At 36.9% G+C, this 25192-nt stretch overlaps 1 protein-coding gene across 3 annotated transcripts in view; it reads right to left on the bottom strand.

Moving 5' to 3' along the window:
- Positions 1-25192, bottom strand: part of RXFP1 (relaxin/insulin like family peptide receptor 1) — a 65123-nt gene that overhangs the window by 20474 nt on the left and 19457 nt on the right. For all 3 annotated transcript variants that reach the window (XM_017745143.1, XM_017745141.1, XM_017745142.1), the window contains exon 2: positions 11320-11475. Coding sequence is in view for 2 of the 3 variants with exons in the window: in XM_017745141.1 (XP_017600630.1) it covers positions 11320-11475 (156 nt within the window). In the remaining variant the exon portion in view is untranslated. The remainder of the gene's footprint in view (positions 1-11319; positions 11476-25192) is intronic.

Genomic DNA, 25192 nt, shown 5'->3' with positions numbered 1-25192 from the left:
CATTTCTCTATAAATCTTTATATTTAACTAAGCATTATTACTATATTGGCTTCAAAATAGGCAAGGAGAAATAAAAAATATTTACTTCTTTGCAACTTTTCCCATTCTGAAATGGCTTGTAATTTTTCATTTCACTTTACACATCAGTTGTTTTCTCAGACAGGCAGAGAAACTACCTTGAAAGCATCTCCTGAAACCTGGCTACAGATGAAGCTGTTTTTGAGAGAGGCTTGTCTCTTTGCTGTCTAAGCTGAAAAGATCTGTTATATGTGCTGATTAATGATATTATGAAAGATTAAGTAACTTCAGGCAAACTATCCTTTATCTAGTTATTTGTTTGTTATGCATACATTGGAAAGATGAAAGATTCAAAGCAATCATAAGTGCCTGTCTTCAGAAATTGCTCCAGTGAGAGAAAAGACAGACATGATATGGCATTTAAGAACATTTTACTAACTTCCTCAAGAGCACCTACTCTGATCCATTAGCAGTTTTGCCAGTCTAGATCATTAAACTAATATTCGGAAGCAGCCTAATGCATTTTGGACAAAATGAAAGGTACTTGGCAAACCTGCTCCTGCCTGTTTTAAATGCTCCAAAGAAGCTCAGTTTTAGGACTGCTTGCAGCATGGAATGTGTAATTGCTGAAGTGATGAGAACAAGTCCTTTGTCAAGTGTCAAGTGCCTTAAAAACCTACTGCCCTGTAGATGGGACCACAATGAGGGTTTCTCTATCACTATTCCTGAATATTTAACCAGAGCACATCCATTGACTTTCATTTGTATGACTGGACTCAGTGACATGTGGGAATACAGAATACATGGAGAAGGTAAGATTTTTAAAAAGAACATTGGAAAGATGGTTTAAAAATGACATTATTCTTGAAGTATGAATCACCTCAAATAAATGTTTTTCAGTCAGGAATATAGTATCAAAACACTCTTGGATTTTCTAATTCATAACTATGTTCATAGAAAGTTCTGGAAAACAAACAACTTGTCTGCAGATTCTGAATATACAGCTAGGAGTCATAAATTCTAATCCTCCTGTAAACCAATGAACATATAAAGTATAATTTTTCTGCGTTTCCCTGGTTCTGACACTAAGGAGTGGACACATGAGATTTTTATTCCACATTTTTGTACTTTTAAAATGCTTTGCCATGTGATAAAGCATGTACAAGAGGTGACCATCAATGCATTTCACATCTGCAGAGAAAAAGGATGAGCAGTGCCTCCCACACTAATGGAAATAAGCAGTTTGCTACAAAGGGGACGTTCATCAGCATTTTTGAGGAAGTAAAGAGGCAGTTGTGTATTTTTGGGTGGCCATAAAAATAAGGGAAAAATTCACAGAGAAGATGGATTATTTTGTGCTGGAATCATTCCAGCTGTTTGGTGTTTCTAGTAAGTTCATTTTAAGTAACGGGCTTTTCTCATGGCATGCTTTCTACTAGAACTAAAAAGGCATATCTGAATATAACAAAACAAGTTATTGAACATCTTTTGACCTTCAGAAAGATACACTTTGGGCCAGATTTTGTGCCCAAGCATGGGACAGTCTCTATTTTATCCAAACCTTTGTCAAATCCTGAAAGAATGTATTGTGCAAATAAGTGTATTTAGTACAACCATTCGGTGAAGCACTCCATGGCAGAACTGTAAATCACTTTGTGGCCGTTTAGAGTTTACATGAAGGTTTGTGACCTGTTTACCTCTTTTGAGGTGAGGTTCTCCAAACACTTTAAGAAATGACTGGTAATAGTACTGGTCTTGAAATCCCAAATCTATCATTTGAGGGAGTACAGCTCAGATGAGAAATTACTTTTACCCTGAGCCTGTTCTAAAGTAGATTATGTTGGTTGTGCTTCAGTAAAAAAAAAGAGATCTGAGAAACCAAGGCATCATCAAATCTTCCTAACTGTAAATCACTTTGTGGCCGTTTAGAGTTTACATGAAGGTTTGTGACCTGTTTACCTCTTTTGAGGTGAGGTTCTCCAAACACTTTAAGAAATGACTGGTAATAGTACTGGTCTTGAAATCCCAAATCTATCATTTGAGGGAGTACAGCTCAGATGAGAAATTACTTTTACCCTGAGCCTGTTCTAAAGTAGATTATGTTGGTTGTGCTTCAGTAAAAAAAAAGAGATCTGAGAAACCAAGGCATCATCAAATCTTCCTCTACATGGGATAAGTGAAATAAGTGCTGAAAACTGGATTTATCTGACTACAGATTAATATGCTGTTTCTTGCTGAAATATGCCAGTTACCACTTCTGATGGGAATGAGAAAGAGCATGCTAATCCTGAAAAACTACAGGTTTGAGTAATCATTTCAGTGACAGATCCAAGAAAGTATCTTCTTTCTCAATTAAAGACATATCTCTTACTTAGTATGGAGCTTATGATGAGGACGCTATCCATGTGACTTCCCCCTTCTCTCCACCATGTGTTCATGGGTTATTATGCAGGGAAATGCTATCAGTTAAATGCACAAACACTCTAAAGAGACTCTGTGTCACCCTTTGATTTTGCATTGCTGTTGGTGGTCATAACCTGTGGACATATTTCTTTTTTGTCAGCTGTTCAAATAAACTTTCTCTTGCTGTAAGGAATGATGTCAGGGTTTTCCCAGAGATATCTTTTAGTACAAGGAAAACCTGTGTCCTCCAGACAAGAAGCATTTCCTTTAAAAATATTTACAGATGAAGGAATAGAATTGCCCTTTTCCACAGTGTTGGAGCATCCCGATACAGCCTCATAACTTACTGCAAGACCAAAACCACACGGGGATTTTACAAAACCAAGGGCTGCAGTGCCTGGAGCATTCAAAACTGGCAGGGAATTTCACTGTCTCAGTTTAAATTTCCAAGCAGAAAAAATTAAGAACTTAGAGCTGGACACCTTATCAATCAATTCAAAGACAATTTCCCCACACCAATCTGCATGTCACTGCACGTGACACTGCACACATGTGTCCTGTACCTGCTGGTTAACTGAAATCACATGTAGGTTGTCTGTAGCTTATATGTTACAATGCTAGCATAGTAAACGAGACAGGAAACAAATCAATTTGCATAAGGTTTACAGTTCTCTGGATGAGCTAGATTACATATTTACACAAGTTTATTTTTGGTTTTAAAGCAACTTAATTAGGCTAGTGCAACTTTTAAGAAAACAGGCAGGTTCAAATTTCCAAAAGATAAACATCTTCTCAATGTTGCACCTTTATTCCTGTGAAATAAGTGCATAGAGTTTTCTAGTTTTATAACAATACTTTAAACCTATATAAATTATTCTGATTTTCTATTCTGTTTTTCTTGAAGTATTTTCAATTTTTAAAATTAAATAGCATGAATGCATCTATAGAACCTTTAGTTTCTTGAAAGTTCCCTTGGCAGTAAGCCACTACAGTGGAGACCAAGAGAGACATAAGTGTAGTGAAATGTAAGTTCCTCTTATTTACCAACAGTATTTAAAAATCTCAGTAAAAAAATTGATTAAAAACCCCCAAAATTTCAGCAAAGCTATTCCATGTGCTGATATTTGCACATCAGAGTAAACCTTATTATTTCAGTGCCCTATACTGTGGATGAATGGGAATGACAATAAAATTTGGCCATATATGAAAAAATTCCATGTGAAGCTTGAAAATCCTATCTTTTCCCAGGTATTTGATACATTTTGACTATACTATTGACTGTCAAGTATTTACTGTATGCTTCATAAACAGAATTTTCTATCTAGGGCTCAAAACTGAATAGCACCTCATATATTCAAATCTCATATTTTAAGTATGATGAGAAAAAAATGCAATGCCAGGAAAACATGGCACCAACTATAACGTCATTCATTATTAGTATTAATTTGAAATATAAACACATCAAGGTCTTCTGCAATGTGCTGAGACAAAAATGTATTTTCTCATCCCTTATGAACAATCTTGTAATACTAAAACATGTATCTTTTGTACAGATGTTTTGAAATACCCCATAGAAATTTAGATTTCTGCTACAGAAATCTAGGAGGTGATTTAATGAATATACAGAACAGCAATAATTCTGTGTTAGTTTACAGACCTTCAAAGAAACACATATAAAAACAGCATCACATTATACAGATTGGTACTATGTTTATGCTGTTGAATTTTTATAGGTCCTTTTAGAAAGAGAGGTGGTCTGTTGTAACTTATTTAGCAAGCCATCACCTGGTGACTGTGTGGCACACGGTAACAGGTGAGGTCTGTGCTGTTAGAGGCAAACAGGTGCGAGACTTCAAACAGCCACTCCCTGCCCCAGTCCTTTTGGAAACCTTTGTGTGTGATTTCCAGCCTGGGAGCTCGACAGAGCTTAGTGAATGTCTGTAAGTGAACTTTACAACTGGGGAGTGGAGCGCTATCCTTTGTTCAGAGACCTCTCAGGGCTGAGAGCAACACAATGGTAAATACATTTAGCCAGCAAAAAACTCCTCTGGAGTCAGAAACAAATTAAATCTGCATGCCTGTTCTTGCTTCACTAGACTGGAAAAATGTGGCTATGACACTGTGATTAAAAAACAAATGCAGACACACTGCAACCATTGCCTAACTGCCAAAAAAAGAGTTTTGCAGAACGATCAGCAAAATTGGCCAGAAACCAACTTTTTAAACACTCAGGAAACTCGTGCTCTCAAAATAGCCCAGGATACTTTGTTCCATTAACTGCTCTACGTAATTAAAGATACTGCTTACAAAAAAAAATAAAAAAAAATTAAACCCTAGCACATTTTTTCTTCCATTCTCCATGTATTATTTCTTGTACGTAAAGTGTAGTCAAACATGTAACAGTAGTTGCTGTTTTTTAATGTCCCATTCATGGCAAAAGAGTCTGGTTTGTGGAATTGCAAGGGATTAGGTCCAATGTGTGTGACTTTTGTTTTGAAATTCGTAAGAATTCTGGAGCTTTCATTTTTTACAATTCTTATGTTAAAATACTTTTAATTCTAAATAGGACTTGCACCAGTGTTACTTGCACATAAACACTTCCTCTAGAGATTTATTAGTAACAAATGAAGAGCCTAGATTAACAACCAGTTCTGAGATGGAGCATAAGAGCTATTCAGTAGTGTGATAGGACAGTAACCCTAATTTTAAAAAAAGCATAAACTGTACCTACTCAACCAATTCAGTTTGAGATAAAAAAGATTGAGGAATTTATTTATAAAATTTATGTATCACAGACTGCATGGGAAGAGACAGCATATTATATCTGCTCTTTTTGTGACACGTTGCAGGAGACTACAACTTCATCTAAAGGAAAAAGCCCCCACAGCTAGCACAGTGCTTCCAGTCTTTTCCAGATCTATTGAGGAAGGCTGGTACATGAGTAACAAACATTGGGGTTTTGAAACATATGAGCTTTTTATTAGTTTCCTAACTCAGGTAAGTTATGATTCTTTGCTCACTGAAGACAGTGTGAGTCTCTCCATTGATTTTAGCGGAGTCAGTCCAGGTCAGTTCTCACTGAGCTTGGCTTTGGTTCATAAACCAGATGGTGTGACTGGAGATATCACATCAGTCATATTGTTTCCATTTTAAATTAGAACAGAACATGATAAATCCAATAACTGTATAGATTTTGACTGCATGTTTGTGTGCCATCAAACCCTAATGGAAGTTAGGAAAAACTTTTAAATCTGAAAGCAGGATTGTTGATAAAGAAATGAGTGCACCTCTACTTTACATACAAGAGATTTTCAGAACCTGCAGCTACAGGATGCTGACACACAGTGTTAGTTATATTAGTGACAGAGAAACAGGGATTAATCTCAGTCTTCCAGACATATAAAATATATTTTCAATTTGGCCAGGTAGGATGCAAAGTCCAGAGGAAAGCCCAGTACCTTTTGAGGTCTGATTATGTTTCTATATTTTTTCCAAACGAAATTTGACAGTTGATGGTTTTGAAACAAGAAATTGGAGGTAAGCTTCACTGCAGTTTACTGGGAGGCTTCTCCCCAAAAACCGGCATCACATTAACATCACAGCTAATTTAGAGTTCTGATGAAGAAATCAGGCTGATGATCCAGCAGAATGTATGGAATATGAGGAACTATTGCAACAAAGGTCTTAGAACATCAGACAGGAAATACATCTATTCAGTCTCTCAGTGGTTCAAAATTTAACTGCATTAAGGATTTTTGCAGCACTTTGTAATTAGTGTGTTATGACTACAAAATGGGAACTGACCCAGTGTTGTATCCAGCAGAGATAATTACACAAAAGTTGTTCCACTGAGAACACTATGCTTTTATCACTGCATGTAACAGTAGGATAATTTTAGTCAGGGAAAGCTGACCCTTATCTAGGACAAAAACTTGTTCATTCAGCCCTCTAAGTAGAAGGCATATGAGGGAATTAAAAAAAAAGAAAAGAAAATAAAGCATAATATCTTAAATTTAAATATTTAATTAGGAACAGATGAAAGAACTATTTTTGTGTGTTGCTAAAGCTCTTCAGAGAGTAGATATTTTGAAAACAAAAATAACCATGGATGATTACTGGCAGTGTTAGTTGTCTTCTTCCAAATGAATGGAGAACATTTATGTTATGATATAATTTTCATATGTTTTTTTCAATATTTCATGAGTCAAAATTTGTTCATCTAAACAAACACACACCTTGACAAGATAAAACACACGTAGGCTCAGTGAAAAGCTACATCATAAATATTGTTGTTCTTTTTGTTTTGCATTAATCAACTGTTGTTTTTATCTACTGTTACTAGTTCTATTTTTGTTTTATCATTAAACATCACTCTAAAGGCAGAGATCTCAAAACTCTTCTTTCCATGAATTTGTACTTGGGAATATGTACCTGGCACTTTTAGTATGCCACTGGACATCAAAGAGTTTGCCTAGGGATTGTTTAGACTGCATTAACAGAAACATTGCAGCAGTAATGTCTTCGATGTAAGAAATATTTGTTACTTATTTTAGTAACAATTCCCATGTCAACAGTGCCACAGCACTAGGTGAGCAGAATTTGTGGTTATGCCCATTTATCCTTGCTCATGTTTAAAAAGCACTGAAGTAAACAAATGTTCTAACCTCCCATCTATAAATGCCAAGTAGCTACAGAATCAAACCTTACAGCTGTAAATAAATGGGAAAAGCTCTTCCCTGGAAAATTAGGCTAAAGCCATTACCTTTGAAATCAAACAGTCTCAGTAGGACAAGACAGTATCAAACTTGCTTTGCCAACTTGATCTTTAAACAAGCTTGGGCACAGAAGCATGCTGGAATTGCTATATCTTATTTCCCTGCACATTTTGAATTTTGCAAACAGATACAAAAGGAACTCCAAGTGAAACGTGATAGAGGCTAAATTTCTTCACAATGCCCTCAGCCAAATTAAGAACTTGGTTCTTCAGCAAGGATGAGCATGGAACAGAACACCAGAGTAAAATTTACTGCTCTCTCAAGTCTAAAAAAGGAAATTCCTCAAAACCATAATCTTTATGAAAAATTACAAAACTTTAAATTATTTTTATTTAAAAATATTATTTTCATGACAGATTTGCAGAGAGACATGCTTCTACTTGATGTTCTATATTTTCAAGTTCAAAAGGTAAGACTGCATTTTCCATGCACATTTAAGGTTATCTAGCCATAGTTCAAGCAGAGCCTCCCATCACTGCAGGCATGATAAATTGCCAGCTGCCTCCTCTTACTGCAGTTTACTATATTGCCTCAAGGTCTTCCCCATTAGGGTATCACACACAGTATTTTATTGATTTTGGGAAACAAACTAGGTGGCAAAGGCATGAGTTTTCAAAGATGAGTGGCTTCACTCTACTGTGAAATATCAGCTATAATTCACTCCTTTCCAGAACTGGAAGAAATGCTGAAGCTGAGCTGGCAAGCAGGATGTCCACACCCTGAGGTTAAGCACTGACACAGCAGTCTGAGTCTGTTCCCAACTCTACCTTTGATCCTAATTTGAGATCTTCACTATTCTGGACCTTAGTTTTATGTTTATTGTTTGGACATGGAGAGGAGGGTGGAAGTAAAAGAGGAAGCAGAATTGAAGAGGGCACCATAAAGCCAATCTTTATGTGCCTGGGCTGGATATGAGTAGTGATTACAGCACATTTGAAAACACATCTCTCAGTGAGGATTTGGTTTAGCTTGAAATATTCATAATCATGTTTTGCTGTTACCAGGCACACGGTGCCTGAAACAGGATTAATACTGCAAATAATCTCAGAGACTACAACAACAATTTCTTACAACAATAATTTCTTACAAATATAATCTTACAAAGATTACAGATATAATTTCTTTATAGAAATGAAGTGAGAAATGAGACAAATTTGTTCTTTGAAAAAGGAAGGAATCATGACAAGATAGTTGGAATGACACATCTAATGAGAGATTTTGCTTTGTGTTTCCATGCTATACAGCTGGTTTTACTGTAGGCTTAAGACAGTGCTTTATCATTACTGACAAAATTAGTAGTGAGACAGTTGGTTTACCTAGGTTTGTTTGAGATATATGCATTAAAAAAAAAAGAAAAAAATGGGTATGTCTGAACTCCTCTGAGGCTCTACATGGATTTTTTCTGTCCCCCACTTGTTGGGTTGAATCCTGTAGACTGGTCACCTCAAAGTTCCTCAAATTGATGCAAAAGTGTCCAGGAATTGAAAAGTTGAGCTATTTAATTAGAATACCCTGTGGATAAAATGAAAATTTCCAACAGCACTGCATGAAACAATTACTACAGTGGAATAATTTAATTTTTAATTTCTTTTGTGTAACCGGGGGCAATGACTTCAACTGAAAACTAGTCGTAAATTTTGAAAAAAATGGGGAGAAGGAGCCGGGTATAACTGCTGGCTGAGGCAGGCATACTGAACTGGTCTTAGGAACTGCAGGGATAAAAGAAGACAGATGGTTTCTCTGTCTCAGGAATCAATCACTGAAGCCGCTTTTCTTGTATTTTAAGCAAGATGAATAGTCACAAAACAGAATTATCCCACAAAGATCTCCCCACTTACTACATGTGGAGTCATTGCAGAAAATCTCATCAGGATATTCCGTATCCTCAGACAAGGAAGTGACTCTTTCTTTAACTGTACCACAAAGTTTGACTGCAATACTAATTTTTGAGAAAACATCACTGCTGAATATTACATTAATAATGGATTTCTAAAAGAGAAGAGGGAGTCAAGAGATGAGAAAAAACACCAGTAGTATAGTTTTTCCAGCGAGTCAATACAAAGACTCTTCATCTTTTGTAATTTAGGTTTTCAAAAATCAAGGCTAACTCACTCATTCTTGAATTACTATACATGGAAGAAGATTCAATAGCACAGCTGAATTGTTTTGTATGTTCATTTCTATAGAAGAACACCAAGGCATTACAAAGGACTTAAAGTTTGCTATTTGTTGCTTCAGGGCTCAATAATAAATCACTTCTTGCAGCACTCTCCCTGCTCACTGATAACCCATGTTAGTCCTAATTGAATTTTTTGAAATTGGTTAATCATAATCCAAGAATACCTCAGTTCTGTATCAGTAATAAGATGAGATGTGAATAGCTCTGTGATTAATGATCTCAATGACCTTAAATTTCTTTTCCTATATAAACAATTCTGTGATTCTATACTGTCTTGTACCTCCCATTACAAAATTGTGTATAACCTAATTAACATTATATTAAGCTGTATCTTTCATCAAGTTCTTGTAAGATGGACTTTGTGGTATTATACAGAAATGAAATATGGATAAAGCAACTGTTTATGGTCCTTGGACTTCTTAAACATAAGAGGACATCATCACCAGCAATTTCTGCAACTGTAGGTCAAGACGACTACAGAAAAAGAACAGAGCAAGCCATTTTTGTAAAGGATTTTGGTTATTTACAACAGAAAGTATGTTTACAACATCAATGAATGATACAAAACTACAAAATTGTGCAGGTCCATTAGATGGGATTAGAATTTAAAATCACTTTCATATGGAATAAGACACTGAAATTTCATCGGTATAATCAAAAGATACCTCACATAGGTGCACAAATCAGCTTCACATGCAGTGAGAAGAACTACTTTCAAGACCTTGTTGACTTTGCTGAGAGTGCTGGTGAAAAATACTTTTACCATATCTTGTTTGAAATTTCTTTCAGAAAATTTCTTTCAGTATACATAGCTTGGAAGTTTTACTTAATATTTTAATTCTTCCCACTCCTCCCACCGAGATGTGATGGCAATGTGCCTGTCTGGGACAGGCAAACAGTTCAGCTGCTTGGCTCTGGGGAGCTGGAGGCAGAGTGTGAGGCAGGGCACTGTGCATGTGGCTCTCCTCCATGGCTACAGGAAAACTACTAAGGAATAGGAAGCCTGCTTCCCCTATCTGCCAGGGATCAGCAACTCTGGAGAGCACCTCTGAAAATATCCAGGCTGCATGTAAGGTGACAATAACAGTAAATAAAATGTGCTAGAGTCGATTTTCTCTCCCTGTGGTCTTAGCTCACAACCAAATGGCTAAGCTCTCTCCTCAGAGAATATAGGGGCCCCTTTCCAGACTATCCCAGGCCTGTGCCACCTCCGAGCTGTGTCCAAACTCTGAGTGAGAGATGTCAGGGCCATGCTCATAAATAAGCTGCATGAACAGGTAAGTGCCCTGGCAAACCCCTGGCAAACCCTGGCCCTACCCAGTTTGCAGTAGAGGTAAAGCCTACAAGCCAAGTCAAGGTCACAGCTACCATCCAGAGGGGCTAGGAGTGACAAGGACAAAACCACATGCAGAAGTGACCTGACTATGTGTACGCCCTGAGATTTTTACATTTTCAACCCGAAAAGCCTGCTGGTAGTGCAGCTTGCACAGTACACTCACAGAGGCACATGTTTGTCCCAAATTAGGGCACAATTTATTTCTGAAAAACCTTGAAAATTCTTCTAAATTATGTTTCCCGCTTTAGGTCCCATTAAGCTTTTCATAAACTCTGTTGGAGCACACATGTATCTCTCCTCAACAACAATCTTTGATAGATCACATACATCCATTTGTACACATCAAAATGACATGTACAAAGAAGTTCAAAGCAGGGAAAAAATGGGATAAACTGATGTCATATACAAAGAAAAATGTGACTCATTATTCTTTCTCTAGCAAATAGTTTGTTGGGTGGCTTTGTTAGCTAAAGCAGACCTGCTGCATCCTCTGCAAAACATGTAGCTTTCTTATTCCTGACTCTCCACAGCCTTCTGTTTGGTGTGAGCACTGCCTGGGTTTCAGTGACTACAGGTGCTAGACACAAAGAGAAGTCTCAGCCACGTACCACAGTTGTCTTCGTCAGCCCGATTCCCACAGTCGTCCTCGCCATTACAGTGCAGTTGTTGGGGCAAACACTTTGTGATATTGCCACAAGGAAAGTAGCCCAGGGGGCACCTGGTGCCAGCTCCAGAAACATGATCTTCCAAAGAGTCACAGATGACTAAATAGAACAGAAAAAATATGTTCACTTTATGATGTGTTTAAAGGTATTTGATATTATGCCTTTTTAATTATCCATTTACATTTGAGTGTGAATATCAAGCAACAAAAATGTATTAATTCACTGGATATTAAATGACAAATAGTATATGAAGTACTTGTTAAACTTGGCAAAAATCTTTTATATTGTTAGCTAATTAAAATTTCCTTTGATATAAAGCAAACAGGTAATTCCTCCCTATTCATCCTCATAATAAGATCAAAATGTTATACAAGACAAATGACCGAAGGCCACTATTTTAAAGGATTGTTTCCCTTTGCACTAGAAATTAATTTATGATAACAATATACCAGAGAAGCTATAGGTATGCCTGCCCCTGGGAGGGTGGCTGGAACTAGATGATCTTTAAGGTCCCTCCCAACCCAAACCATTCTATGACATTAATTTGTGCTGAAATTTGAGACCTTGATAGGTAAGTCCTTTTATAAAAAGTCAGATTTGATTATGTTTGATTATATTCTAATTTTAAAGAAATTTCTTGGTGTAAATGTATCAAGGATCAAAGAACAGAGTTTTGCTGAAAATTGAGTAGGGCAACATGAAGGGGCCAATAATGAATCCTTCAGAAGAGTTGTCAGTCTGATCCAAAAGCTGTGGAGATATTGGTGAGAATATATCAGTGTGAAGTTTAGATATACAGATGTTCTACTGAGCCCATGCTTTATAGGAAGTAATTTCAGAGAACACAGGACTTCATTCAAGCAGTGCTGAGGGGAAAGGTAGAGGGATGCTGAGGAGGGACAGCCAGGGCTGCTGGAGGACTCGGCCTGTCCTCTGTTCTTCAGTTCTCTGTGCTGCAGCACCTGCAATTACCCACATTTGCAGATGCACGATGCCTTACCAGTCCCACCAGTGCACCTGAGGGACAAATTCTGCCATCACTATTTTTTCCAAAAAGCATGACAGATCTACTTTTTCTGTAATGGATTGCAGGGTGCCAAGGCAGATTTATTGTCTTATGAGATCATCTTCTTCCCAAGAGCATACTACGGAGAGGGTTTAAAATTACTCTAGAATTAAATTTGTTCAGTCCACAATATATTGAAAATGGAGGAAATCATCATCAGGACAGAACACTACCCAGGGTTCTGCACTTCCAAATCTTTAGTAAGCCTACCTACTACCATTCTGCAAGAGTCTGCTAGTTTAATTTTTGAAGTGCTTTCAAAAAGGAGTATCACTTTCTTATTAGAGCTACCATTTGACTTAATGGATACCGTTACCAAAAAACCAAAAATCAAATAAAAATTCTATTTTAAATTTCATTGCTGTCCTAGAACAGTTCAAACAATCTCTACAAACTTTATTAACTATGATGCGATGCTTGCTCAGATAGTAAACTGCTAATTCTGAAACATGCAACTATTTTTTCAGGCTACTTTCAAAGACAAAGTATAAATCTTTCACACAACTTTCCCAGATTAACAAGGAATATGTTCTTGGACAACATCTGATTTTTTTCACTCATTTTTCTCTTGGACTAAGAGAAATCACCTGAAATTCAATCGAGTAATTCAGATTCATAAAAAATCTCTTCTGGAAGAACTTTCTTCCAGCTAAGCCCTTGACAATGTTTACAACTCTGAAAAATTGAAATGTAAGAGCTGTAGCTGCAGAAAACTGAGATAAATATCCTGTATATGTGCAGAATTATCCTTGCTGTCGGAAGCATCCTGTGTAGAAACACATACATTCCAGTTAACAACCAGTGAATGATTTTTGAAAAGTTGATTTCCTTTTATCCACAACTGTATAACCTATGTAATTGCTAAAAGAGCTTTAGTTCCTCAAGCCTTTTACATATAGGTACCAAAAATACAGCTACGTCCTAATCCCAGGGTGAATTCACACTTGCATATTGTTTGTAAATTTCTCTGCTGTTCTGTCCTTGTATTCAGAACATTATGATTAACTTGTTCCACCCAAAAAGAAGTAGCAAAAAAAAGCTTACACAGGCATAGTGCTAAGCAAACAGAATATGTGTAGTACTCAGTGTCTTAAGTCTTTTTCTTAGCAAAAGAGCTGAGCAGGCAGCTGAGGCTCCCTTTGGTGCAGTTACCTGTTACAATCTGAGGAACTACCAAACCATCTGGTAAGAGACACCAGTATGGAAAAAACCACCGTAAAAGAAAACATCCAAAACAAAACATCAAAAAACCTCTTACATTTTGTCAAGCTTTTTATCCTACAAACTAGAGATGTATTTAGACTGATCTGAACCTTGTGCTTAAAGGGGCTGATCTCCATGCACTTCAAATTTCAAAAGAAAGCATTTATGTTCTCACAGTACCATTCAATGGAATTTCATAGCATGTTCCAAAAATTTTTATTAATTATTCAAATAATATTAATCCCTGAGCTAATTAATGAATTTGCTGCTGCATTTTAGACATCTGTACTCTGCCGCAAAGAATAAGTCCCTCATGATGTTTAATGTTTTGAATTCTCTGTACATTTATAGCCTTGATGATATCTATTCTGAATCTCTGCATTACTCATTTTGTGCTATGTTGGATTACCCGGGCATGTAAATATCTGCCTGGGAAAGGAGATAATAAGGCTTCAAAACTCAACAACTTCACCCTAGCTATAAAATCAGTGAAAGCACTGGTCTTTGTCCACTGACTTGTTAACATCACTTTGTTTATGCAAAAAAGACAGAAGTTTGGACTCTGCATGTTGCATGAGATTTATGTATGGCAAAGCCCCCAACTCTCTGAGGAAATATTTGGCAGAGCTGACAAAGGTAGACAGAAGATAAGACGGTAAAAACTATTGTAAAATGCCAGATAATATTCAAACAATTTTGGATTGAGGAAATAAAAATTCAGTCTTCTGTGTGAGGAAAATGAGTAAAGATAGCACTGTGACAACAGCAATTAAAAATTACGGTTATTGTTTTGCAAATACAGACTTTACTGACAGTGGAATTTACCATGTCAAGATAAGGATCTATCACTCCATCTTTGTGATGTCGTATTAGAGCTGTTGGCTTTTCTGCATCTGATTGATTTTCCACTATATGAAAAAATTGAACCACTCTTCTTGTATCTTGTTTGCCTTTTTTTTTAGCAGCTGAAAGAGGACGAAAGTGATAAACTTGTGACAGACTTGCTTACATCAGAAGGTTTGCTTTTACAGACACCAAGTAAAAAAGCCTCTTTGTATACCTCATACAGAAAATTGTCTCTTGCGTCCTGTGACATAGAGATAATTGCACACATTTCAGCTACTCTGTACCTGAAAATTTCTCTTTCACATATTGTTCAGCATAAAGATTCAAATGTTTGCAATGCTTCAAGAACAAATAGAAAATATATAGGTGAGTTGGTATCAGTACAAACAGCAAAACCACAAAAAAACCTCTTTTTGACAAGATGCTTGTTGTCTCAATACAGAAAAATTTTCTACTTAGCAGGGCGTGTTCATGATACTGTAAATTAAATATTTCTGACTGTCATGTGCTTAGGGTCTCCCTGCAATTCCCCAAATTCATCTCAAATTTTCAAAAAGAAAACAAGAATTCCTGTTGTGCACCTTTTAAGCTTTTCCAGACCGGCTGCTTCGAGATGCTTATTGCTGTTAACAGATGCCTGCGGTGAAGAGGAAAGGGGATAACTTTTCCTGCTTGTCTTTAAATATAAGACTAAGTTAACTCTGCTTTCCTTTGCTAAAGGAATAAACAGGAGTTGGGTTGTCATCTAGTATACATGGTAAGGCTTTTTCCTCTGGTACATGAATGCAGAATCACCGGGGAAAGAACATGACAGCCCCTCTTCTAGCTCTCAGAAAATGAAATCGAAAGAAGGAACGCATTTGGGAAAGCCAAGAACAAGATGTTCCCAGGACAACATGGCTTGACTTCCAACTAAATTGATTCATTAGGCTTGCTGGTTTTGTGCATTCTTTGAAATACAGAGATTGGGTCACAAGTGCTGTTTGAGAAACCAAATAAGGGACATGTGCACTATAAGAACGTAGACTTAAAGCAGTTACTTGTAGGTTTCGTAAACCAAGCAAGTATGACTCTGTAATGGGACCGGTTCTGGGCTGATGGCACTGAGTCATAAGCACTTAAAATAATCAAAGGCATTACTCATTTCTTGATACCTACTAGTCACACCAGTCTCAACTGTGGCGCATATACGTTCAAATAAAGGCATATTGTAATAGCAGGAAAACATTTTTTTGTTTTCAAGGATTTGACTAACATGAAATCCAGTGTTATGAATCCAAAATGACTCATTAATTCCATCAGCCAAATAAGCTAACATGTCTGTCCTCACTTTGAGTGAGTTAGCAGTTAGAAGTGGTTGAGGAAATCCAATTGCTTCTAAAAAAGGCTCCTTAGATGCCAAGGACCAAGGAATGATTATGGTACTGAAGAATCCACCCTTCATTTTTCTGATGGAAAGTTATTTTACCTACAAAAGCTCAAGTTCTTCAAAGAGGCTCCTGCAAAACTGGTGGTACTTTTCCCATCTCACATAACCTGTTTTAGTTGCTGTACTTCTAGACACAGTGGGAGATGGGCTGGAGAAACAGAAGACTGAAAATACTCTTGCTTTGATACAAAATGTTTTGTTCAAATAAAACAGAGTCAACACAGAAAGTATTGAAGTTAGAATCAATTTCACCCGTAATTTTTGTGCTATCTTGGGTACTTCAAGCTGACAGTTGATTAAAAAATATCCCCTTCTGCTGAAAAGTATATTAAGAGCATATGAAATGCCTTTGACAAACCTTTAACATAATACAGAACAGACCTTATAGGCCTATTACCTTCAATGATGAATCATCAGAACAAGGTTATAAAAGTTTATAACTATGAATTACTTCAACTTACAATATGTTTAATTAATTATTAACAAAGAATAGTAGCGACAAGTGACTGACCAACTTTGATCAGATGCATTTGAATCACCAAATAACAGAAAAAAAGAAGATATGACATCTTAAAAAGATCTTTTTAAAAACTAATTTGTTGTCTGAATTTGCCCATTACAACAATATGTAGAAGTAAGTGAAGAGATGAAGACCTTAGATTAATTTTCCTGGTTTTGTTTGGAATTTTCAGCTTCTTCCCACTAAACAAGGGATTTTTGAGTAATACATGACTGAGACAAGGATGAAGTTAGTCCATTGTATTTCAGGATAGAAATAAAAAGTTAACTTTTGTATAATTTCATTAAACTTATTATAACTTTATCAGTGAGAATGCATTTTTTTTTTCACCATGTAATTTTATAAAGACTCTCCTAAAATTTTCTTTCTAGTGATATCTGGGAATATGTAACAGAAATCCCATATTATTTAAACAGCAATCAAACCAAATTTTAAACTGTCCATAAATAGCATATTAAAAATAGATTCCAGCTTGTACAAGAACAAAACAGAGTTTTTAAACCTGTACTTTAGTGCTGTTAATGTATACACATTTGGAGTAATACCTTGGGCAAAACTTGCAGACTAAAATAGACCTTGGTCTAGCAGCAATAGATTCTTCAGCATTAGTCCTTGAGGCAAAGTGTCTGTGGCTTAAAGTATCTAAACATCTGTACAGGGTACTCACAGAAGCACAATTAAACTGTTATCACCATGCTGCCTTTTCTGTAATTTCTCCTCTGCTTTGGTAATTGTCCAGCCCTGATGTCTGTAACATCTTATAAATGTATATATTGCATATGGATTGTGTTTGTAATTTTAGATATGATTGGGTGCAAGTGACACAATATCGTTCATTCAGAATGACAGATTCATTTCTAAAGCAATAGCAATTTTTTTATATTTAGCTGTTACTGTTGCAACCAGAAATACACTTCCAGTTTTATTGCATTACATTTATCTTTAGCAAACTATATTAGATGTCACTCTAGGAATATGTAGCACTTGAACTACACACCTGAGGTTATCTTTGCTTCCATTAAATGCAATATAGTGCAATGGATTTTAGCAAACATGGTGCATATATTATCACTGTTGCATGCTAATCTGGTAATTATCTTGGATTTTAATTTCATAATGTACCTTTATATCTTGCTGTGGGTTACACAATGCTTTCATTTCAGAAGCATTTTCCAAAGCAGAAAATTTGTACTATCTCTTTGAAAATATCACCTCCAGTCTCATACCAACGTCTCTAGTTATCAGTTATGCCACAGATAATTCAGTCTAATCAATCTAGTTAAAGGGTTGGAAGATCCTTGTTGTCTAGCTGCCAGATAAATCCACCCCAGGGCCAGAAACTGCCAGTAGAGCAACTCAGACTGGTGATATGGCACCTAGCCAGAGGGTTTGGCTTTTATACCTTTTATTAATTTGTTGTTTTGTTCTGCTTGCACAGAATTTAGAATAAAAAGATTCTGATGCACATAAAGAGCTGAAAGAGATAATACTTCTAAAAGCCCCAAAATGAAGTAAAAAAAGTTGCATCCAAACCCTCAAATTCTGTAGTACATTCCCAGAGGATGAGAGTTCAGCACAGTGTCTAACAAAGACACAAATTAATGAACAGAGCCAAACTCTTCTGTTGCTCCACTTCTCCTTCTCTTCCTCTCCCAAAATAAACAGAATTTAAATGATATCTGACCATTATTTCTGTTTAGAAACAAGTTCTAGCTCCATATCCTGACAAGATTTCCAACAGAAAATACATCAAGGTAAGCTTTCCTTTGCCCCTATGTTTTTTTGCACCAGTGCAACTCCTCAATTTCACTAATTTCTTTTTCACAGCAGAGCAATCTCAAGATGAAAGCTGGCCATATGAAACACTAGGGTTTTGGTCAATGATGATGTTAGATATTGAATAGAAATGAAGGCATCAATCCATAGGTGTTAAATACACTGTGCTAGTCGGTATCATCCCACCTGGAAGGCCCGGAAAGGGAATGGTTAGCCATCAAAATAAAGGAAACTCCTCTCCCAGAGTTGATTCTTTCTCACAACCACTACTGAATGTATTTGGCCTGGTTCTATGAGCCCCAAAAATAAAAGAATTTTGTTGCAAGTAATGTTTTTTTTCCCCCTCATTTGAAACACACCATTTATGAGTTAATGATTTAAGAATATGAAATAAAAAAAATAATTAAAAAATATCTCTGAAGCTTCATACCTGGAATGGCATTTTTGAAGTTTTGTAACCCTAGGGAAAAAGGCTTCTTCTATTGCAGTATTTGCCATGTATCTTACACTTATTTTTGTCTCATAACATACTCAGTAGTAAGCTAATGAAAGTTCCTTTTTTTTAAAAATCTGAGCAATCCAATAATCGAAAATTTACTTTAGCCAAAAGGATTAAGGACAGATTTTTATCAATAAATTAGTGTCCCTAAAGCATCAATCTTTCATCTCATCTAGATAACCAGCATTCTGAATTTAAATATATAAGGGCAGTAGCTAGAGATTACTGTAAAGAAGTTCATCTCAGACTTGCTGCTTTCAGCAAGTTAGTCCAGTCAGCCATGCATAAAGTAAGCAAAAGTGAAACACTGACTAGTGAAAACTAAATTATTTAAATTAACAAACAACAGACATTTGTAATATTTCTCTTAAGTTTCCATAAACAAAAGGCAGATTTAAGTGACTTCATGACACAATATCATATACAGGAGAAAGTTTGTGTACATGTGCATCCATGCATGGAAGTAAAAAGAAATGAGACAGAGAGTACTTGTAGCAAAGCCTTAACAGAAAGCTGCAATGAAAAAGGGAATGAAATTAGAAAGGCAATGAACATGGAAATTCCTTGCTGATATTTGGATTGTAGGATATTCTGAGAATACATTATTTGCAAAGGGGCAGAACAGCAAAGAACTAACTGGGTATAATTAACCCCTCAAGGCACAAACAACCTAAAAGATCGTAACCCACTGCCTAACTTTTCTTCTGTTGAAAAGGGCAAGCCTGTCTTCCATTTTTTTCCTGTTGACTATCTACACTCTCACCCCCACCCCAAACAGAAGTTACAGCTAAGTTATGCAATTTATTCCAACTCTGGTATGCTCTTGTGATGGAGAAAAAAACCCCACAAAGCTGCAACGACCTGTTAGAATGAACACCTTGCAGTGCTGACGGTAGAAAAACAGGTTTGAGGACAGCCAGCCCAAACAGTCTGAGGAAAAGTCTGAAGGGTAGCAGTGGGAGATTCTATTATTTCTTTCTCCATCTTCTTTTGCTCTCTCGTCTCTTACTTTGCTACAGAGTCACTAGAACTAAGCTGCACATCAGGCACAATTTCAGATTCCACTAGTTTTCCTCTCCTCCCAAGTAGCAAAATCTTAAGTAAGTCTTTTAAAAATAATCTCAGTTATGCTTTTACTAAGACTCCAGACAGAGAAAAAAGTGTCTTGGGAGTCCTAACGAAGTATTTGAAATATGAAACCTAATCTGGGTTTTTTGTTTATTTTTCTTTTTTCTCCCTTTATTGTGGTTTTAGTAAAGACTAAAAGGATTGCAATGATAGTTCTTACAATGGAACTAAGCCAGCATAATTTGAAGTGAAGCTCTGGAGCACAGTCAAGATTAATTTTGTAACAATCAAAATATATTATTTCTTGGTGAGCTGGAGACAGGATTATCGGATACATTTTATTTATTCACATACTTTTTTACTAAGAACAATTTATAACTATTAAGAATTTAAATTTAATACAGAACTACAAGTTTACGTTTGGAAGGTGGCTGTGCCCTGTGCCCTATAAATCTATGAGATTCCACCCTGCTGAAATATTATAAAATATGGACCCCCTTGTTGCTCTGTTTTGAAGTAAAATAATTTGAAAGTATTTTAGGGAATATGTTTTCTAAGTGCTCACAGAACTATTTTCTGAAAAATCAATTTGCAGACTGTGCTTAAATAAATGCATCATTATTGGATTCTGACTCATTAATCTTTGGTTTGATTCAAAAATCACAAGTTTTCCAATCTCTGCTGTATTCTAGTATGAGTACACATAACTCACCACTAAAAGTTGTGACACTCCAGTTAAAATGCATAAAACAGAAATTATCTCAAATTAATAGGATTTCTGACTTTAGGAAAGTGAATAATGTTAGCTGGTCAAACCACAGAACTGGGGAATCATTTAGGTTGGAAAAACCTCTCACATCACGTAGTCCAGCTGTTTGGACCCCATGACCACAGACATCTGACTTATTTCCTCTTTTGCAGGTTGTATCAATAGAGTTTTAAATTATAGCTTGCAGATTTTATACATTTATTAATGTACATAAAGAAATGTCACATTAGCAGCACATATTTGTAAGTTGTTTGGATAGCCCAACTAGAAAATACAACAAGAAACAGAATTCAGAAGTGTGCCTCCATTTTAGACGCAGTTTGGCAAAGCAATGCTTTTGCATGGATTGCTGTGTATTTAACCTCCACATAGTCTATAGATCCTCCTTCTCTTCCTTTCCTGCCACTTCATCTAAGCTAAAGGAGATGTTGTCTGCTCCTGACACTGCGTTCTCATTGCCAGCCCTGAGAGCCTGCTCTGTGGACACGGCTTCACTCAGAGCAGGGCTCTCCGGACACGAGGCAGGGCGCTGGGCTGGCACGATGAGAGCTTTGCCCCAAGGGTGACCTGCTGCATCCCCTTGGTCCTGTGACACCTTTCTGTGGGGTCCCTGTTCACCCCACCCCTGATTTGCTGACTCAGAGGGTTTTCCAGGGCAAGGCAGGAGAGTGCCTGGGAAAAGGCAGGCCTGGTCTCCTCAGGACTTGTGAGGGGCTGCTGTGACAGCTGCATGGTGACAGTGGGAAGGGGACTGAGCAGAGGAACAGTCAGAGCACAGCTTATCCCAAGGCTTTGAAAGCATCACAGCTAAATGCTTTGACAACTCAAATCACACACAGTGGGATGCAGGAAGACATTTATGATCTAAAGTCAAGGTGCTGGTGAATTTTTAATGTCTATCATATTAAAGAGTGTACCTCTTCTTAAAAAAAAAAAAAATGAAAAACCAAACCTGTAAGGTCCTTACTTTATTTGACCTATACAATTACCTAAATTTATTTGGTGAATGTCTATTAAATATTCTTAGCTCTTAATGCTTCCCTACATAAAATGTACAGGATGTTGCTAGACAGATCCATAATTTTTATTATGATACCTGATTTCAATACATTTTTATGTGTTATCTGATGTCACAACCTAGACACATTTTAAGAGCTTGAATGAGAGAATTATATCACAATAAAATAATTATTACTTGTGAGATCATATCCCAGTACTTAAAACAATGCAAACTATCTGTAAGAATCTTCAAAGCTGCAAATCTGTAAATACAAAAAATATTTATCTGGGCAAGAAACTGATCTAGGTAAATGATGATGTGAAAGCAGTGAATATGTAAATGAAAGATTAAAAAAAAAAAAGAACAGAAATATGTACAAGGTGTTTTATTTTTGCTAAAAGATATTAAGAAAAAGAAAGACATGAGTGTGAGATATGAGTCTTAGGGGTGTAGAAAAGCCAGCTGTTCAATACCTGTTTCTGATATGTTTTTGGAAAAGTAGAAAGTGGCTATACTCTTTCTGCATGGTGCTGAGAACCCATACTGAAGATAAAGCAGGATTTATAAATTAATGTTTTCAGATTATTTGATTACTAGAAAGAATTCATGTCTGAAAACCAGTGTCTATAATTTCCAGGTAAGACTACATAACAGTTGATTCACATGTTTTAACATGTAATTGAAGTCCAGAAAATGAGGTCAAGGGGAGTATTTTTATGATAGTTGGGCCTTCTTGAATCAAACCTCTAAAAATGTGGATCATCTTTGTCAACTGTATTGCTATTAAATACTCCAGACTAATCAAGAAATTCAACCACGTGGCTTTTAAATTAATTAATGTAGTCTTTTTCTCCCCGCCCCTTAACTATGATATGTGCAGAACTTAAGTTTCATTAAGGGCTGCTATTCTTAGCTTATTCCAAAGAAGAGCTGATCTATTCCTAGGTGGTTTTTTTTGAATTGTAACTGAAAACCAAAACAAAACAGGGCAAAAATATATTTCTTAGTTAAAAAAAATACCACTTCCACCCTTACAAGCACTATGCCTTTTTCCCTATGTTGAGCATAATCTTGACAGACAGGTCTGTGATGGGAAAAGCCTCTTCTCCCAGGTCAAGCCAGTTATTTCTTCTGCAGAACAGAAGAGAAAGAGGTGTGGACACTTCCTTTGACAGACCTGTGCATATCTTTGAGCCTCAGTGACTGTACAGTCTCTCCCACTCCTAGTGCCATATTGACACTTGCTCTTCTCTGGTAGAAACAAGTACTGGACTGAGAAAAAACATTTTAACCAAATAAAGCCTCAAGATTGATACAGAGCAGACGGGTGGAACACAACAACCTGTGCTATAGAGGACTGGGTGATTTAACATCCTCTCTGGATAAACTCTGCTAAGTGATCTCATGTGCACAGATCCCTCAGGATCTGTGTAACTGCTGCTGGGCTCTTCCTCCCACTGCCTGCTCACCCTCTTCCCTTGACATGAGGTCAGCTTGTCCTCCCAGGGCTGGATCTCCCCATCAGGCCACAGCTGGTGGCTCCTTAGACTTGTTCAAACCCCGGTTTTCCCATTTCTTCCTGATACATTTGTCTTGCCCTGTCACACCAGTCAGTCGCATGCTGGATCCCCCATGAGCATTGGGGGAGACAGAGCAGGGAGTGAGCACAATACTGAGCATTACTTCTTTGCTTATACACAGCCACTCTATGTGCAACATCAGTTATCAGCAACATATAATCTAAATCTGAATGCAAATAAAGATCTTTAAATTTCATGCATTTCTGATAACACACCTCTGTATGATACTAAAGGCATTTTTTCTATGCTTTGATTAGTCTTCTGGTGTGTTACTGGAATCTTGATGCTTAGTCTACAGTTTAACCACTTAGAAGTTATGATATTAGTTTCCTAATTAGTTCCTCATGCAGCTACAATAATTAGACTTTACACTTTAAAGTCTTCAGAGCTTGCTTCAATTACAGTTTAGAATATGATATTATTGCCCAGAATGGGAGCTGAGACATCAACATATGTATGGCAAGGGTTTCTTCTAATTTTAGGTTTTTACTTTCAGAATCAGTTTCACAGACTACTTAAGGCACAGCTTTTACAAATGTCAGTGGCAGCCATGCAATGAACATATCAGGATGATCAAGCCAAAAATGCCAGAAAATCTGCTATATAATTATTATCCATTTGTTAGGCATTTACAGCAAGAAACAGGAAGAGAAATATTTTCCACATTAAAGTTCAGTTGCCTTCACGAAATGGCCTTCATTTTGTAATCCCTAGCCTCATCCACATTTTATCCTAACCTACAGCAAATGAAGAAGCGGTCACACAGGCAGCATAATTCACCATGACTTTTGATTAATTCTTTTAATGCAGGACACAAAGCATGCATTTTTGTGGAGTTACAACATGAAGAAAATTCAGTAGGGCCACATAGGACAAATTAAGATTGTGTCCTTTGCCTAAATTCCTAAGCACTGAGTTTACAAAATTAATAACTTTCTCTGACATAGATAACATTAACTCTTAGAAGAGGAAATCAGTTTCCCTCCAGAATTTTATAGCAGGATATCATGTTGCATCACTAGTTCAGATCCTTTAGCTCTCCAGACCTTTGTTTTTTGAGAGGGTAGAGTGATCTGACAGTGCTAATTACCAGCCTCTGAGCAGAGGTGTTGCTCAGGAGGAGATGTTTTGAAAGGAGACAGTAAGTCACAGGACGACCTTGGGCTTTGTTCTGGCTTTGTAACACAGTGTTCACCCTGCCAAGCACAGCTCCTTTTTCTGCTCAGTCTCATCTTTGCCTCACCCCACTGCTTCACTTGCATCCTTTCTTGCCTGATCACTACCTGCTTCCCATCATCTCATCCCCTTACAGAATCCTAGTTCTCATCTCACCATCCTCTGACTTCATTCTTCAGATGCTCATTCCCCTCTCTGAGAGCTCCCTGTCATTCTCCTTTAATTAATTTACTGTTCTCTGCTGGCTCCCTCTCTCACGTCCCTTTCCTGAGTCTCTACTCTCCCAGACTAATAGTCCTCTTGATTTTCATTTTCCCTTTCTAAGTAGCATTAGTCTTTTCCCTCAGCTCTCTGTTCCATTGTCCCATCTACCTGTCCCTTTAGTCTCTGCTTTCATTCTCCTTTTTCAGTCCTTCCCAACACATTTTCACCTCCTCTGTGTTTCAGACACAATAATTATGACTTCCTGATTTTCTCATCTTCCTGTGCCTCCCAGCCTTGCACCAGCCATATCAAAGTCTGATTTGATGGTTTGATATGATGTCATTATTGCTGCTTTCTGAATTCCAAATACATTAATATCACTGTTTTTTTCATGCATGCAGCTCACAATTATGTATTCCCAACAGAGAACCCATGCTGAGATGACTGGTGACAGCTCCTCTGAGTGTCACACTGATCTCTAGCAACAAGTAACATCTATTAGAAAAGGTAATTTTTACTTTACTGCAACCAGGCTTGAACAGCCTCATCAGCTCTAGTGGGATGGCCTGTCAGAGGATTGTCTCTCAGGCACAGTGATATTGTAGAGGAATACTTCAAAAGTACTTATTTAAGAAAAGGCTTTGCTTTATATAATATTATCCAAATTGATCAATGTAGGC

Source organism: Corvus brachyrhynchos, unplaced genomic scaffold (genome assembly GCF_000691975.1).
Source record: "Corvus brachyrhynchos isolate BGI_N302 unplaced genomic scaffold, ASM69197v1 scaffold249, whole genome shotgun sequence".
NCBI classification, from domain to species: Eukaryota; Metazoa; Chordata; class Aves; order Passeriformes; family Corvidae; genus Corvus; species Corvus brachyrhynchos.
Note: the sequence above shows the minus strand (reverse complement) of the source record. Positions and strands in the feature narration are given on the sequence as shown.